The 16992-nt window shown below is 33.4% G+C and overlaps 5 protein-coding genes across 5 annotated transcripts; 3 read left to right on the forward strand and 2 right to left on the reverse strand.

Moving 5' to 3' along the window:
• Positions 1 to 8782: 8782 nt before the first annotated feature.
• Positions 8783 to 9879, forward strand: J3458_011766 (uncharacterized protein). Its single transcript, XM_066119987.1, has 3 exons — positions 8783 to 9075; positions 9139 to 9380; positions 9466 to 9879. The coding sequence occupies exons 1-3, from the start codon at positions 8908 to 8910 to the stop codon at positions 9518 to 9520; spliced, it is 465 nt and encodes a 154-aa protein (XP_065975105.1). The 5' UTR covers positions 8783 to 8907; the 3' UTR covers positions 9521 to 9879.
• Positions 9780 to 10140, forward strand: J3458_011767 (uncharacterized protein; the record flags this gene model as incomplete). The annotated part of the gene is made up of 2 exons (XM_066119988.1): positions 9780 to 9810; positions 9869 to 10140. 2 exons carry the CDS (start codon positions 9780 to 9782, stop codon positions 10138 to 10140), a joined length of 303 nt encoding a protein of 100 aa, XP_065975106.1.
• Positions 10141 to 10619: 479 nt separating this feature from the next.
• On the reverse strand, positions 10620 to 12110 carry J3458_011768 (uncharacterized protein; the record flags this gene model as incomplete). Its single annotated transcript, XM_007810494.2, has 1 exon — positions 10620 to 12110. The coding sequence occupies exon 1, from the start codon at positions 11616 to 11618 to the stop codon at positions 10620 to 10622; it is 999 nt and encodes a 332-aa protein (XP_007808685.2). The 5' UTR covers positions 11619 to 12110.
• A 330-nt stretch (positions 12111 to 12440) lies between these two features.
• J3458_011769 (uncharacterized protein) lies at positions 12441 to 13325 on the forward strand (the record flags this gene model as incomplete). The annotated part of the gene is made up of 1 exon (XM_007810493.2): positions 12441 to 13325. The coding sequence occupies one exon, from the start codon at positions 12441 to 12443 to the stop codon at positions 13323 to 13325; it is 885 nt and encodes a 294-aa protein (XP_007808684.2).
• A 2080-nt stretch (positions 13326 to 15405) lies between these two features.
• On the reverse strand, positions 15406 to 15945 carry J3458_011770 (uncharacterized protein; the record flags this gene model as incomplete). The annotated part of the gene is made up of 1 exon (XM_007810492.2): positions 15406 to 15945. One exon carries the CDS (start codon positions 15943 to 15945, stop codon positions 15406 to 15408), a length of 540 nt encoding a protein of 179 aa, XP_007808683.2.
• Between the last annotated feature and the right edge of the window lie 1047 nt (positions 15946 to 16992).

Raw genomic sequence — 16992 nt, forward strand, 5'->3', positions numbered from 1 at the left:
AATAGTATATAGGTATTACGCTAAACTTATAGAACTTAACGCTATAAATAAGAAAAGAGAGAAAACTTATTATAATTATAGAAAGATTAAATACTTTATAAATAAATGTAAAGCTTTAAAGAAGCTATAAAAGCTAATTCCTAAAGGTAAAAAACTTTATACTATAAACTAAGAAAACTTACTTACGCGAAATCTTAGTATAATAAGTAAGAAAGAAAACCTTACATTAATAAATAATATTAATTTAAATAAAGATTAAAAATTTAAAACCTAATTAATACCTAATAACTTTTAGGAATACTAAATACCCTTACTAAGAAGCGAACCTTTATTAGAGTTAATTTAAGAGAAAGAGAATTATTTAATTAAGAAAAATAAACTTAAAGTTAAATATAAACTTCTTAATTAAACCTTCTATTATAATAATAATTACTATACGTACCTTAATAGTAAGTAAGGTAATAAATAATTTCTATAAGAATAAAAGAAAAGAAGAATAACTCTTATAATATAACTAAAATTATAATAAACTAATTTAAAGATATTAAATAAGAAGTTATATTATATTAAGAATAACGTATATACTACTTAAGTTATAACCTTATAATATAAGAAGAAAGAGAACTATATAATTATAAGTAACTTACTTAGCTTAAGTTTAATTAATATAAATAATAGGTTAAGCGATTACTAAGAAAGCTTTAATAATATATTAAAAGATAACCGCTAATAATAGTACCTAGAATAACGCGCTAAAGAATAATATAAGAATAGGATTAATAAATTAGAAAATAATAGCTATTATTACAATTAAAACTAATTTCTTAATAGAGATTTAATAGGTCTTTATATACTATAAATATTAATAGTATAGTATACCTTATAATTAATATAATTATAATAGAATAAAAAATCTAAGTAATAATTAATAGTAGAGTATAAGGAAATTTTATCTTACTAAATCTTATTAATAGATTATAATTATCTTAAACACTTAAAGATAAGCCTTATTAACTTATAATTATAGAAGAAACTATAATAAAGTATAGCTAAGAAGTAATTAATATAAAAGTAACGTAACTTCTTATTAATATATAAGGCACGAAACACTAGATTACGTTAAATATTATAGTAATTTTAAAATATAATATTATATTAGGGATACCCTAATTATAAGCGAGTAATCTATAAGTTAATTAAAGAACTAGTTAACTTTAATAAAATTTACTAGAATACAATTATAAAGCTAAGAGTAGCTTATAAAGAGCACCTTATTTAAACTATAATAAGCCTTTAAAAATATATATAATTACTAGAGAGCTAAAAGCTAAGATAATAGAGATTCCTAAGAAATACTTAAAGTATAGTAAGCTATTTAATAGAGAGCTAAAAATAGGACTATTAGAGTATTTACGCTAAAACTATAAGATTAAACTCTAGCCTAGTATTAAATTAACGTTTAATAAAATTTATTCTTAGAACCTTAAGTAAAATAAGGCGCTTAAAAAGTATTTAAAGGATATATTATAAAAGAGATATATAAGACTATTAAAGTCTTTAATAAAATACCTAATTTTATAGGTATTAAAGAAGAATAAGAAACTATAATTATATATTAATTACTAATACTTAAATAAGATTATAATTAAGAATTAATACCTATTACCGCTTATAATAAAAATTAAAGATAAAGTTAAAAAAGCTAAATAGTTTACTATACTTAACTTAAAAGAAGCCTATAACCTTATATAAATAAAAGAAAGCTATAAGTAAATAATAGTATTTTAAACTAGTAGAGAATACTATAAATATTTAGTAATACCTTTTAAGCTTATTAACGCACTAGTAACCTTTTAAAGAATAATTAATATAATCTTATAGAAATAACTAGAAGTATTTATAGTTATATACCTTAATAATATTCTTATTTATTTAAATACTCTTAAGAAATATAAACGATATATATATAAGGTACTATAAACTTTATAGAATAATAAACTCTTAATTAAAGCCTTAAAATGCTAGTTCTACTAGAATATTATACACTTTTTAGGGTATATACTTATATATAAAGAAATATAAATAAGCTTAAATAAGATTAAAACTATTAAGAAATAGCTTATATTAAAGAATTTAAAGAAAGTTAAAGAATTTATAGTATTTATAAACTTCTACTATAAGTTCTTAAGCGAATATAAAAATATCTTATAATCTCTTATAAACTTAATAAAGAAAGAAGTTAGCTTTTAATAAAATAAATTAAAAGCTATAATATTCTAAAAAATAAAAGATTTAATTACGTTAAAACCTATATTAAAAGCACTTAATTAAAATAAACCTTATAAGCTTAAAATAAACGCCTTAAACTTTATACTAGGCGAATAGCTTAAATAATAAGATAATTAAGAAAGATTATATTTAATTATATTCTTCTTAAAGAAACTCTATAAACCTAAACTTAATTATAAGATTTATAATAAAGAACTTATAGCTATTATTAAGTACTTTAAAGAATAAAGATATTATCTTATAAAAGTAAAGTATTAAATTAAGGTTTATATTAATTATAAGAATCTTATATTATTCTTAACTATAAAGAATTTAAATAAATAATAGATTAAATAGTATAAAACTCTTATAAATTATAACTTTAAGATTATATATTATAAAGAATTTAAAAATAAAAGAGTAAACGCGCTTAATTAAAGAGAGAACTTAAAATTAAATAAGTAAGTAAGTAATATACTCTTATTACGCGCTATTAAGAATAAGAACCTTATACTAGGCACCTAAGAAATTAATATAATATAATAAGTTAAGCTAAATAAAATATAAATATATTAGATTATATTATATATTAAGAATAATAATTATTTAAATAATTAAAAAACAAAAACGCATTTATTTAAGAAAGGTAAAATCTTCTTATATAATAAACGATAGTATATTTCTAGTACACTTTAAGAGTAGCTTATTAAGGAAATATATAAGCACCTATTACACGAATATTAGGGTATAAGAAAAACAATTAATAGGCTAAAAAGATTATATAACTTCTTAGAAAGTAGAAAAATAATATAAGAAGTTATTAAGAAATGTAATACGTGTAATAAGGTAAAGGTAGTATAACACGTATTATATAGTAAACTATAACTAATATTACCACTTAAAAGAGTATAGTAAACTATTATAATAGACTTTATTATTAAACTATTAAAGTTAAAAGAACCTATAATAAGAGTAGCTTATAATAATATTCTAATTATTATAAATAAACTTATGAAATACATTTATTATATTTTATATAAGAAATTAAGTAATACTAAGAACTTAGCGTATATATTCTTTAAAATAGTTATTATATAATACGAATTACTAATAAAGCTTATATTAGATTATAATAAATTATTTACCTTAAACTTTTAGAAATACCTTATAGAAACTATAAAGATTAAATAAAGCTTATTAATAGTATTTTACCTATAATTAAATAAATAAATAAAAATCTTAAATTAAATACTTAAATAATATCTATAAAGCTATATTAACTACTAATAGAATAATTAAGTAAAATAGCTACTACTAGTATAATAGGCTTATAATAGCTCTAAGATTAATAATATAAAGATATTATTATTTAAGGTAAATTATAGATTTAACCCTATTATTAAAACACATATAACATAAAATGTAAACGCGCTAGTAGCTATAACATATATAGTAATTATAATAGAAATATAGAAATACTTATAATAAAAATAAATATTTTTATAGAACTAAATAAAATATTACGCGAATAAAAAGAGATTATTAGTACTAATTCTAGAGAAGAGATATAAAGTATACCTTATTTATAAAAACATTAAAACTAAGCGACCTAATAATAAACTTAACTAAAAGAAGATTAGATTATTTCTTATTAAATGGAAAATCTTAAATATTAACTATAAACTATTATTATTAAATAAAATAAGAATTTATCTTATATTTTATATATTACTACTAGAGAAAGTATTAAATAAATCTATAATTACTATAAATATTATAATAAAAGATACTAATAAATATAAAGTTAAACGAATACTTAAAGTATAAGAAGATATAAAGAATTATTATTATCTTATTAAATAAAAGGGATATTTAAACTCTAAAAACACCTAAAAACCAGCTAAGAATCTTATAAACTACTTAACGTTACTTAAATAATTCTATTAAAGAATAAAAACTTATTAGAAATAAGAAAACCTAAGTTTACTAGAAACTTAAGTATTTAGTTAAGTATATTAAACTTTAACTCTAAACACTTTTAAGCCTTTAACTCGTTTAAACTCTTTATACTATGAGTAATTATCTTTATAGCCTTTTATTATAAAAATTTCTTCTAATAATAAATCCTTTATAAACGAGTTATCGCCTACTTTAAATTCTTTTTAATTAAAGCACGTTCTCTATTAAAATAATCCTTTTTACGAAGAATATAATTATAAGTATTTAAAGACATTTCGCTTAAATTACAGCTAATATAACCACGTAAAGTATATTTACTATACTTATCTTTCCCTTTAGTAATAATACACTCTTAATTGTTTTTTTAATACGAATTATAAGAAGGTATAATAAAGCTAAAGGTAAATATAAACTTAAAAAAACGTTTATAATTAATCTTTTAGTTAAAGCGAGATTATTATTTAAAATACGGTTAAAAGATATTATAAAAAGAATAATAAAGAAAGAAAAAAAGGGAAAAGAGGGGAAGAAAGAGAATACTTATTAGACGAAATAAAATAGCCTTAAGAATAAGACTAATAAAGGAGAAGTATTATATTATAAACTAAGGGTACTTAAAGTAGTTAACTAGCGTTATAAGCTACTGGTATATAAATAAGAATAAGGCCTAATAGAATTATAGGTTACGTAAGGGGATTAAATAGAATTAGTTTAATTTAACTTAATAAATTAAAGGGGATTAACCTAATTTAACACGGGGAATTAAATGGGATTTATTTAATTTAAGACTATAATTAAGAGATAAACAAGTACTTAAGGAGAAGGTATTCCTATAATTAAATAGTCTAGATCTCTATTAATTAATTTAAGTAATAGTTTTACTATTAAGAGTTATACTCTTAACGGCCTTATTATAATACTACTTAAAAGCTACTCTATAGCATTTAACCTAACTTACTTTCTAAGAAATAGACCTACTATGCCTTAAAACCTAAGCTACCGTTACACTTAAATACTTTTAATTATTTAATAAGTTTAAATATTTTTTTATCTCTTTTTACTTATTATTTAACCTATTACTTATTTTATTTTATTTAAGAGTTTATTAATATATAAATTAAGTTTATACTTATTATTAAAGTTAATTTTTTATATTATCTTATAATCTTTTTTAAGGCTAATAAGTAATAATTATAAAGAATAATCTTAAGGTTTATTATTATTAAACCTTTAATAATTATTCTTTATATTTACTTATTTAAAGTAAATAGCTTTTTTAATACTTACTTTTAAAGCTAAGCGTTTATTTCTTTATTTATTAAATAAGTAATAAAGTTAATAAGTAATATTTATCTTATATTTATCTTTACCTTTATTATTAAGTTCTTTACTCTTTAAATATAAGCTATTAATAACTCTCTCTTTTCTTTAATAAAATAAAATATCTTTTATTTTATAATTACCTTTAAATAAAAGTTAAAGTTTAAGAACTTCTTAATAAACTTTATTAAAAGTATATTTTATCTTTTATTCTTATAATTTAAGTTCTTATATTATATTATTACTTTTTCTCTTAAACCTTATATAAAATATACTTAAGTTAAAGTATTTACGTATTTTAATACTCTTATTAATACTATTATAATATTATAATAATTAACGTAATCTTAAGTAAAATTATCTTTAAGGTATTTAATAAATAAAATTTCTTTTACTTCTCTTATAAAATAAAAGCTTAAAGAATTTATAATTCTTAATAATAAAAATAAAAGTAATTCTTTAATCTTCTTTTCTTTTAAGTTTAAATTAATTAATAAACGTAAAAATAAGGTAAAACGTTTTTTAATAAGTATATAAAATTAAAAGAGAGATTTTTTATAAATAAAGGTATAAAGTTAAGTTTAAAGTTTAAGTTTAAGTTTAATAATTTTAAATTAACTTAATATAATAAGAGAAAAAGTTAAACTTTAAGGTCTTTTAAATATTTTTAAGCTAATATTAACTTTTAAGAGACTAAAAGAAAAAGAGTATTTAAGTATTATTACGTTATTATAAGCAGAGTATTAACAAGAAAACTACATTTTCAATTTTTAAAAAAGCTTAAATAATTAATAATAAATCTAATAAAATACTTGAATTATAATAATAAATATATAAATTAGCTAATATTATAACCAATCAGCTCACATAAAAAAGTGGGTCTATCTAGCTTATTATAAGCTTAAAAACTAGATTATGTAATTTTCTAAAAACACACTACACTACACTACACTACAAAAACTACATTTTATAGGTTTTGAAGTTTTAAGCTTATAATGCTATATAAAGACCCACTTTTTTTAATATAAGCTTATAATATAGGATTTATACTAGTTATCCGTAAAACTTATAATTCTATAAGTATTTTATTAGATTTAATATAATTTTTTATATTCGAAACTATAAAAACTATAAAACTACAAAACTATACTACAGTTAATGCTCTAATTATAAGCTAATAATAAGAGTTTAATAAAAGAAGTCTAATAAATATAAGTGTATCTATTTAAGTACTAATAGAAAATAGCTTATAAGCTAAGAAAAGTTATAATAAAGGTAAAATTAAGACTAAACCTTTTATAAATTTATTATACCTCTTATTTCTTATAAGTAAATAAATTAATAAATAAAAATTTAAATATAAATTTCTTAAGAGAAGAAACCCTTTTCTTTTATTTTGATTTTACTTTTAATTACTCTTTTTATTAATAATAGGTAATATTTTAATTACTATTACCTTTCTTATAAATTTCTTATAATATTAAATTTAATTAAGTTTAATTAATTTACGTTCTTATAATATAGCTCTTATAATTTATATATAATACTTTTTATTTAATTAAATAAGTTTAATAAGAGATTAATAAGATAAAGTAATTTATACGCTTTTTAATATTAAGTGTAATATACTTATATATAAAAATTAAGGTTTTTTACTTTAAAGTAAAATTATAAAGTTACCTTAAAAACTAAAAGAATAATCTTATATTTACTAGTATTTAATAGCTTTTTACCTTACTTTTACTTAGCTAAAACTTTAAGCTTACACTTAATTATAATTATAAGATTATATAATAAAAAAGTAAGTATACTTATTATTAATTCTATTATTTTATAAGGTATTATTAATATAAGTCTTTAGGAATTAATTTTATAGTTTATTAATTATTTCTATAAATTTAATATATTATTAGCCTTATTATTATATCTTAATATATTATAAAATAAATAAGCGCTTATAATTTCCTAGTCTTATATAACTCTTATAAGAAGATATCTTATATAATTATTTAATAAAAGAATAAGTATCTTTAAAGTTCTATTAAAAGCTTTAAGAGTCTTTTTATACCCTTTAAAAAAAGAGAAGTAATTATTATATATTTTAGTTTATTTATAAGCGCTTAATTAATATATTTAATCTCATTTAATTTTATTAAGTTTATAATTCTAAGAATAAGAATTATTACTTTATTCTTTAAGCGTTTAACGTAGGTTTTAAAACTTCTTTAAAGTCTAATAAAGTAAAGCTATATTATAATATATTTAATTATTATTTAAAGGCTTTTAAATTATTTAAGTTTATAATTATAAAAAATAAACCTCTTTATATCTCTCTTTAAGTATTTAAAAGATATTTTAAAGTTCTCTTAAAATTAAAAGTTTAAATTATTTATTCGCGTATATTTAACTTTTATTTAATTATCTTCTTTAAGCTTTTATAGTCTCTTAAAGTATAAGTATTATTTTATAGCTTTTTTATAATTTTAATATTATAATATTAAGTTCTTCTTTTATTTTATTTATATTAAGATTATTTTATATCTTATAATTTATATAATCTTTTATAAGTAATTTATAGTTTTAGCTTTCTTTATAATCTTAATTTTATAATTTTAATTTCTTATAAAGATTTATTTATATTATTTCTCTCTTAATATAAAATAAAGGTTTATTTATATTATTCTTAGCTTTATATAAGTTTAATAATCTTTTATAACTTATTTTAAGCTTTATTTAAGTTTTAATATTATAGTTTTAAGTTTTTATAAGAATTAATTTATCTTATAATATTAATAAGCTTTATAATATTTATTTAATAATAAAAGCTTATTTATATAATATTATTAAGTATTTAATACTTATATTAAGTTAAGAAAGAAATAAAAAAAGGCATTAAAATTATAATAGTCTTAATCTTATTATTAAAATTATAATAGTCTTAATCTTATTATTAAAATTATAATAGTCTTAATCTTATTATTAAAATTATAATAGTCTTAATCTTATTATTAAAATTATAATAGTCTTAATCTTATTATTAAAATTATATAATAATTTAAGGTATTAATTATATTAATTACTATTCTTCTTTCTTATTTTTACCTAAAGTATCCCTAGTAGTATTACCCCTCTTTTCACCATGTAACGTGACTGAGTCCACTTTTCTCCCCAACAGGGCTTCTGAGCTGGAAAACGCTGACATGTGGACACAGACATTACCACCATGCTGCCCACGGGATTTGTCAATTTGTCGACAATTATGGCCAGATTTGTAATATAGTACATTGAATACGACTCTGACGACTGACTTGTGAGTATTCAAGTTGATCAAACCCCAGCATGGCTGCTTGAAAATGGGCAATGCGACAAAGCTTTCATCCATCCCCGGAAAATAAACACTGCACAAAGCGACTATTCTACAAACATGACTCGAGTTGCAGTTGCGGGCGCGACAGCGGCATCGGTAGCGTGGTTGCAAATGCAATTGCCTCGACCAAGAAGCACGACGTCTTTGTTCTCTCTCGCAAGGTAGAGTCGACCAAACTGTTCACTTTCTCCTAGTAACGTGGACGATTAATCAATTTGATCCAGATAACCCATGAACCTACCGACGCATCAATCACGATCATTTCCGTCAACTACGACTTGGTTGATCACATCGAGCATGTCCTGACGTCTCACAACATTGACACTGTTTTATCCCGTGTGCCCTTGAACTTCGAGGCGGAAAGTGCTTCACAGATCAATCTCATTCGAGCCGCAGCCAAATCTCCCACCGTCAAACGCTTCGAACCAAGCGAGTTCGGTATCAACTACATGGAGGCTGCGCAGCAGTACGTGCCACTCATGGCATATTTCTTGTGCCATGTTCCCTCCAAGAGCCCCATATATAAAGCTGTACTAATAAGTACGCCGTAGAAACTATCCGTTCCCCTCTACCAGCTTCAAGTGGCTGCGATTGAGGAGCTCCTAAAGACCGAACTACAATACACGAGGTTCATTGCCAGTACCTTCATGGACTACTTTGGACCCCGCAAGGCACCAAGTCAGTTGACGGTATTGCCTCTGTTCATAGACCATGAGAGCCGAGAGGCCACCATATCCGGGGGTAGAAATACACCGGTGGCCCTTACACATAGCACCGACGTCGGCAAGTTCATTGCGGCGGCCCTCGATTTTCCAACTGGCGCGAGAAATCACATATCATAGGCGAATAATTGACTCTGGATGAGATGGTTCATCTCGCTGAGGCCGCTGCAGGCTGTAAGTTTTTTCTTCAGGTTTCAAGATTGCGCAAATGGCACTGACACAATCCGGTCAGGCAAATTCGACGTGTCGCACCTAAGTCTAAGCAGACTTCAGGATGGTTATACCCCTGAGCTGCCCAGTGGCGTTCAAATCCATCCTTTTGTGCCGAAAGAGATGGTTATGAGAATCCGGCAAGGTGCTGGCCTTGCTATGGCTACTGGATGGATGAATCTTGATGCCAAGAACGACACTTTGAATGGCCGCCTACCGGATATTACTACTCTCACAGTCGCAGAATTATTTTCGAAATATATTCCCAGAGAAGATTCGGCCCATTATGGCTGATGTGGTGAGTGTAGGTATTTTTATTGGCGGATAATTCCAAGTGGCAGTGGGTATCAATCATTCTTAAATAACCACATCTAGAAGTTCAGTATGTTTGAGAGTTGACCTATATAGAAGTATGATGCACGGACTTATACCTTTTCTTGGTACGGCGGCCCTCCAGCGTATCTTGAGAATTAGCAAGCTGCCATGATACTGACGGGAGGCATTTTCGCGTGAAGCCTACGAGTCGTATCCAGATAGTTGGTATCAAAGTCTGTAGGACCAAAGTGGCAGGTCACTGTGGTTTGCCAGCGGGATTCTGGCCGAGTATGGACACATTCTTACGTAAGTCAAGTAGGACGAATGAACAGTTCCCATCACGTTCTTGCAGGATTCGTTTAGCAGCTGCTAGGTAGCATTTTGCTTGCCATGTTCCTCAAATTTAAATTTCAGCGATCTCTCCACGTTCCCTGTCACATTCTATGTCGACCTTCACATCATTCTCTATACGGTTTCTCCTGCCCTCGGACAAAAGGGATTTGATAGGTCATAAATTTCGGAAGTGCCTTCAAGGTAACCTCGGAAACACTGACCTCCCCATCCTCAAAGCAAAAGCAGCTTAGCAACGTGGCAAGTATAACAACATCCTGGACCAAGTCAATGCGTCCCTCTAGCGTTGTTCGTACGTGTTGCGGCATTCCGTCGAACAGCTCCGTCCAGAAGCCCCGCTCCGCAACCTCGAATTCATCCGGCATCCAGAACTCGCCTTGGGTGAATTCGCCGGCAATGGTGTGGATACGGCCGAAGCCGGCCCCGAAGGGCAGCGGGGTGGATAGTTCCCAGTCAATCAAGGCGGTGACGTCGCATTTCTCGTCGATGAGCACGTTCACTTCGTTAAGATCGTAATGAGCAACCCACAGCGGGAGCTGGGCAAACTCATCAAGCCTCTTGACAAAGCTCTCAACTGTCGCTTTATAGGGAAGGATATCTTCCAACGGTGACGCCAAGATTGCCTGCAGGTGCGGTCGGAGCTTGGTTTCAACAGCTTCACAGCTATTGTTGGCGAGAAAGCCCTTTGAAAAGACGCGGCCTAATGACTTGTTGACGGCAATACGTCCTTCAGCCCCCTTCCCGGCGACTCCATGCAGCCACATCTTACCGGGCATGAGGGTGAGGCAGTAAGCCCAGGCCTGCGCCCTCTCCAACTCTTCATTGTCAAGAGCTTCAATATCCGGTACAATGGAGCCTAGCGACGCCTTAGCGATCTTGAACGCGTCCATATCAAGCGGTTCGGTGCGAAACTGCACCACCACCTCACGACCGTCAGCGAGGGTAACGAACAGGGTCCTGCTGAACATTCCTTGCATGGGGGGCTTGTCAATGCGCTTGGCAGCGCTTTTCAGGTGCTCGGCGACTAGTTTCTTTGCCCATTTGACTTGTTTCGAGGGCGTGTTGAGCAACTTGGGTAAATCGCTATCGGCGGCAACCACCGGCATGGTGGAAAGGATCCTACGAGGATGTAGGCAAAGGAAAATGAAGGTGGAAACTGTTAAGCAGAGGTGCGTGCCACCGCGGGACTACATATTGTATAGAAGTCAGAAGGCAGAAAATTTTGCCGGGACGCGAGTGAGGGAGGGACAAAGAACAAAGCTCGCGTCGAGTAGGAAAAAGGTCCGTGACGACGCCACGTATTTTATTTTATGTGGCTGTCCAAAAATGAGGCAGCAAGTGCCTCTTATTGGTTCATATCGATGCAGAATAAATAGTCCCTGCCCCTGGTGCTCTTTCTGGAAGTGGAAGGAGCTTGGGAGCGTATCACTGGTGGCTTCCGTATGCACCGTGACATCACAACCATCACACAGATGAAGGCGTCACCTTGGTGCGGATAACATCATTGAGCTAGTTACATTGACGTACATAAGAGAACGGCAGTCCCAACCCTGGCTAGAGTTGCAACTCAGCGCTCTAGATCGTCAGGAATGTCATCAGGCACGGAAGAAAAATGTTGCCAAAGACGACAATCCTTTTCACTCTCCACCTCTTCTGGTTGGCGACCGGTGTCCCGAGACCGCCAGGTGAAGAGCAAGATACAAATGCATTTGTAACTGATTTTGATGCTCTGATTGTGGGTGGTGGACCAGCAGGACTGGCCGCACTAAGCGCTCTTGGTCGCGTACGACGAACGGCATTGTTGATAGACTCGGGCGAATATCGCAACAGCCCTACACGACGTATACATGATGTCGCCGGGTTTGACGGTACGAAGTATTCTTCCGCACACGGGTCAGGCTCCTTGCTTAATTTGACTCTAATTTGAAATGGCTGCGGCAGGTGTGACTGCGGCATATTTCCGATGGTCGGCTCGTCAACAGATTCTTCATTACAAAACAGTTGACGCGGTGAACGGCACGGTAACGAGTATCCGATCCAAGGCGAACAACACCTACTTTATCGCCACGACCGAGACTGCTAAAGGCTCAACCTCGACTTACACAGCTCGGAAGATTATCATTGCCACTGGACTGCGTGATCTTCTCCCCCCTACCCCAGGACTACAAGAGAATTTCGGCAAAGGCATCTACTGGTGTCCGTGGTGTGACGGCCATGAACACGCAGATCAGCCACTTGGAATTTTGGGCCCTTATGACAAGACGGTAGAGGCCGTGGCCGAAGTAGCCCATCTGAATAGCGACATAATCATCTTCGCAAATGGCACCGATACATATGAAAATCGGGTCCGCGCCGACGCAGCCTTCGCGGAAAACTCGTCTGCATATCTCGATAAGCGGCGCGTCAAAGTGTACAATCGGACGGTGACACGGATCACCAGATTGCGAGATGGTGAAGACCCCAATAGGGACCCTTCCCTACCAACTGCGCCCGAGTACGACTTATTCAGCGTCGAATTTGACACTGGCTCTCCCGCCGAACGTGGCGTTCTGCTTACCACCTTTGCATACGAACAGCGATCAAGTATAGGTGAGAGGCTAGGTTTGGAGACAAGAAATGGCAAGCTAGTAGTTGATGAAGATATGCGCACCAGTGTTCCAGGGGTGTACGCCGTAGGTGACGCAAATTCCGACATACGCACCAACGTTTTGCACGCGCTGCACTCTGGAAAGTCGGCGGCTGTACATCTTCACAGTAAGTCAGATTTGCGAGTTATGTTTAGGCACAACATCCTGAAACAATTTGAAGACTAATTTACGCGGACAGCTGAAATTGAGAGAGAGTTGAGTAGAAGTTTGTCAAGCACGTCTGGATTCCGCCAGGGTGTTTCAAGGCCAAGCGAAGAGACGAGAAACCACGGGATTGGCTTCTCCTCAAATGGCAATGATATTAAACTTCCTTACTCTGGTACTCAAGTGACTTTGGGCCGACTGAAAATCGATTAGCTCAAAGATGGAGTGTAAACGTGTGTTATTTTTTCAGCGTAATGATGAGCGCCGAGAAGCCATGTAGTCGATCCAACGCCCGATGAGATTGAGAATTCTTGACGACGTGTTACCAGATATATGACGTATTGAAATGTATTACTATATCAGACCGACTTCAGCGCCCGGCCCGTATGAACTTCTTTTTGTATCAGTCCACGGGGTAGCGCGGCAGTTTCCACGATGATGCACTTACGCGGCCTGTGAACAGCTAATTTTTTTTAATTATTGGAAGATGAACTGCATAATCATCATATTTCCAATCAATTTCATCTAGGACGATTTAGCAACTATATGAGTGAGCTCAGTTTGAACCATTTTGAGACAGGCTAACGACACCCAAAACCGTGGACAGAGTTTGAATGGTGTACACGCCACGCGACCTTGACAATTAGGCCTGCAGCTAGAAAACACTCGGTCAAGAATCGATCTGTACTTTGGCGTACATGTTGGATTTTAATGCTGAAGATGGCTGACTAGGCAAACTCGCCAACCCGGCTCCGTCCCGGTATACCCTGCAAAACCAATGGTGACGGTCTGTAGCACTGGACGATGATGAGCACAACACGTATGCAAATGTTGGCGCTACATCGTATTTCACAGGCGGTAGGGAATAACTCGTACAATTAATCCTTCATCGATGTGTACGAAAGCGCTGAGCCGGCCCAAGCCACCAAAAAGTTGCGCGTCACAAACCTCAAAAACCAGCTTCCATGATATATGATATTCACTTGCACACATTCATAACCCACGCTACACACGCGCCGGCCACAAGCCATCTCAATCCATATTCCCAAGCCACAAGTCTTTGTACCCAAGCGTAAAAACCCAACACAACAGCCCAGCATGGACTGCATATAAAAGGCCCAGCAGCCCTTCTTCTTCCAGGCCACGTCTCCCCAACCCTCATCTCAGACACCGTCTTCTCCGCCGCCCACATACTCCCTACAACAAAACACGGGGTTCTCGCCCGCGACGTCGCAAACATGTACTTCTCCGCAAGCTTGCTCCTCATCATCCCAATCACGCCCGTCTTGGCGTGGCCGATGGCGGTGAACCCACCCCGAATACTCTGCCCCATTTACATCACAAAACCGGACTGCAAGAATCCCACGACTGTACGTGTTGCCTTGCCTGCCCAGATATGCCACGGTATACATGGCAGTACATGCAAGACGCGAGATTCTCGTGCTCAAGTCGACCATGTATCGGCTCCTGATTTTATTTCAGACGACTAACTGCTTTAGGTTGAAATTGCTTGCGGAGCTTGTCCCCGTCCCGGGTTGGTTTGGGCGAGGCCCTTCGTCAACGAAGAGGTGGTTGCGAAAAACGCTACCAAGCCACAGAAGCACCCGTAGACGACCCGGAGCCACTCAATATCTTAATGGGACAAGATGAGGGTGACATACTGATGGAGAGACTGGGGCAGTTCTTCTGACACCCCTGTGTGTGTGTGTTTGGGATGTTGATTCATCTTTTGGCCTGTATTGATGTTTGGGTATCTGGAGACTGGCGTTGCGATTGCACACAATACAAGGCGTTATCAATGACAAGTATTGTGCATTCGTAACACTGTTGCCTCATGTAAAATATGAATCATAGAACCGCAATTCCCGACTTTAACAGATACTCGGCGCTTGTATTGCATGCTCTTTCCAGTAGATAGGTGCATCCCTGCCGTCATGATGTACGCTTGAACGCCTGCCCCTCACCGTTTAATGATGGAAATCGTGCCCCCCGAAGCCCAGATACACATGAGGATATACAATTCATGCAAAGTCCCGTAGGGCCTCGTTTGTAGTTGAATAAACATGCTAGTCAATTCCATCAGAAATTGAAGCAGCAAAGCCTAGGCTCCAACCCCTATGGGCGGTCCCTCTTGCAATCTTTGTCTCTTTGATCTCAAGGACGACTCCTGTTCGTCGTCGTCCGTTTCCTCCTCAAAACGGAACACATGAGCAAGAGCTTCACGCTTGCGCTTGGTATTTCTGGGTACGTCGTCGTCGGAATCAATGTTCCATGTCTCCATTTCGGACGGATCAAACTGGCCCACCACCTCTTCGCCAAGACCTTTGCCAAGTCGCTCCTTCAAGCCAAGGATTGGCCAGATAGGAACTTTGGTGTACTCGATTCTGATACCTAATGCGTCATCATCATCCTCATCCCCATCAGACGTGGGAGTTGCGAAAGGGTCATGAAACCTGTCCAGGAACTTGGATGTTATGTGCCCGGTATAAATGATAAAATGTGCCATATCGCTGTCGTGAGTGAGGATCCTGAGCTTGAGATCTTCAAATGCTGGACGGCGCGACTTTCCAACCCAAGGAGACCATCGGGAGTCTCTGCAGGACGAAGGTGCAAGTGCACCATAGAAATGTCGTTGTGCCATGGCTAGGAAGATGGCCACCAAATAGGCATCGTGGTTCGAATTGGCGGGCATGAATGCCTTGGATCGGAGGAGGTACATCCGGGAGACTGGTTCATTTTGGCTTCGTCCCGGTCCCGGCCGAACGCGAAAAACGCTACGGCGCATCGTAGCCAGTTGATCCCTTCCAATGTAACAAATCATGGGAAGGCCATTTGGATTATGAGCCGCGGGTGCTGAGCCCGAAATGAGACCATTAGATTCGGCAGGTCGGGTCGAAATTGACCTGAAGGAGCTTTGTGATGACTGGACATTGTCATCCGGATAAAGCCACATGAGTTGCATGTGCACAGCACTCGTAAAAACACGGTCGCCAAAGTATATGTGCAGTTCTGGGAAGAGGAGGGACTGCCCGAAGACAGCCGGCCACAGTGTTGACAATACAGTTTGGACAGCAATTGAACTCTTTCTAGTTGCATTTGAATACGAGTCTGTGCACGCGCCATCGGGATGCAAAATCTCGGTCAAGGCGTCGCTTAGTGTCGTAATGGTCTTGGAAGGGCGCAAATGACCCTTTGATGGAGGAGTACCGGGGATATTCTGGGGCAACGGTGTGTCGCAGGGTGGTAGTTCGTGAAAGTGCGCACCGAGGACATGCGAGTGCATGTCAGTCCACTGCACGGGTGGGCGGAAGAGAGAGGTGTTGGCGTGCCGGCGCAGCAGATCACAAAGGGAGTTTCTAGCGGGTCGTAAGATTTGCGACTTCTTGCACCGACGGTGCCTCGAAGAGGTCGACGATGTCTGTGACATTGTCAACGAGGGGAGCCGGCGTTGCGGGCGGCGTTGTGTCTGATAGCTGCGATGGAATTGCGAATGGTGTTGTCACGGATACAGGTCTTTGGCAAGCAGTTGGCGGTTTGACAATGGCGCGTAGTCTGTCGAAGACGGCGCTCCTATGAAATATTCTCGTGCTGCGGATGGTAGTCGAAGCCTTAGTTTGCTTTGGTGGCGCAATATGATGATGGCTTTGGTGCGTGGATTCTGGTGGTGGCACACAACGATGACACGCTC

This window comes from Metarhizium acridum (genome assembly GCF_019434415.1).
Source record: "Metarhizium acridum strain ARSEF 324 chromosome Unknown scaffold_234, whole genome shotgun sequence".
NCBI classification, from domain to species: domain Eukaryota; kingdom Fungi; phylum Ascomycota; class Sordariomycetes; order Hypocreales; family Clavicipitaceae; genus Metarhizium; species Metarhizium acridum.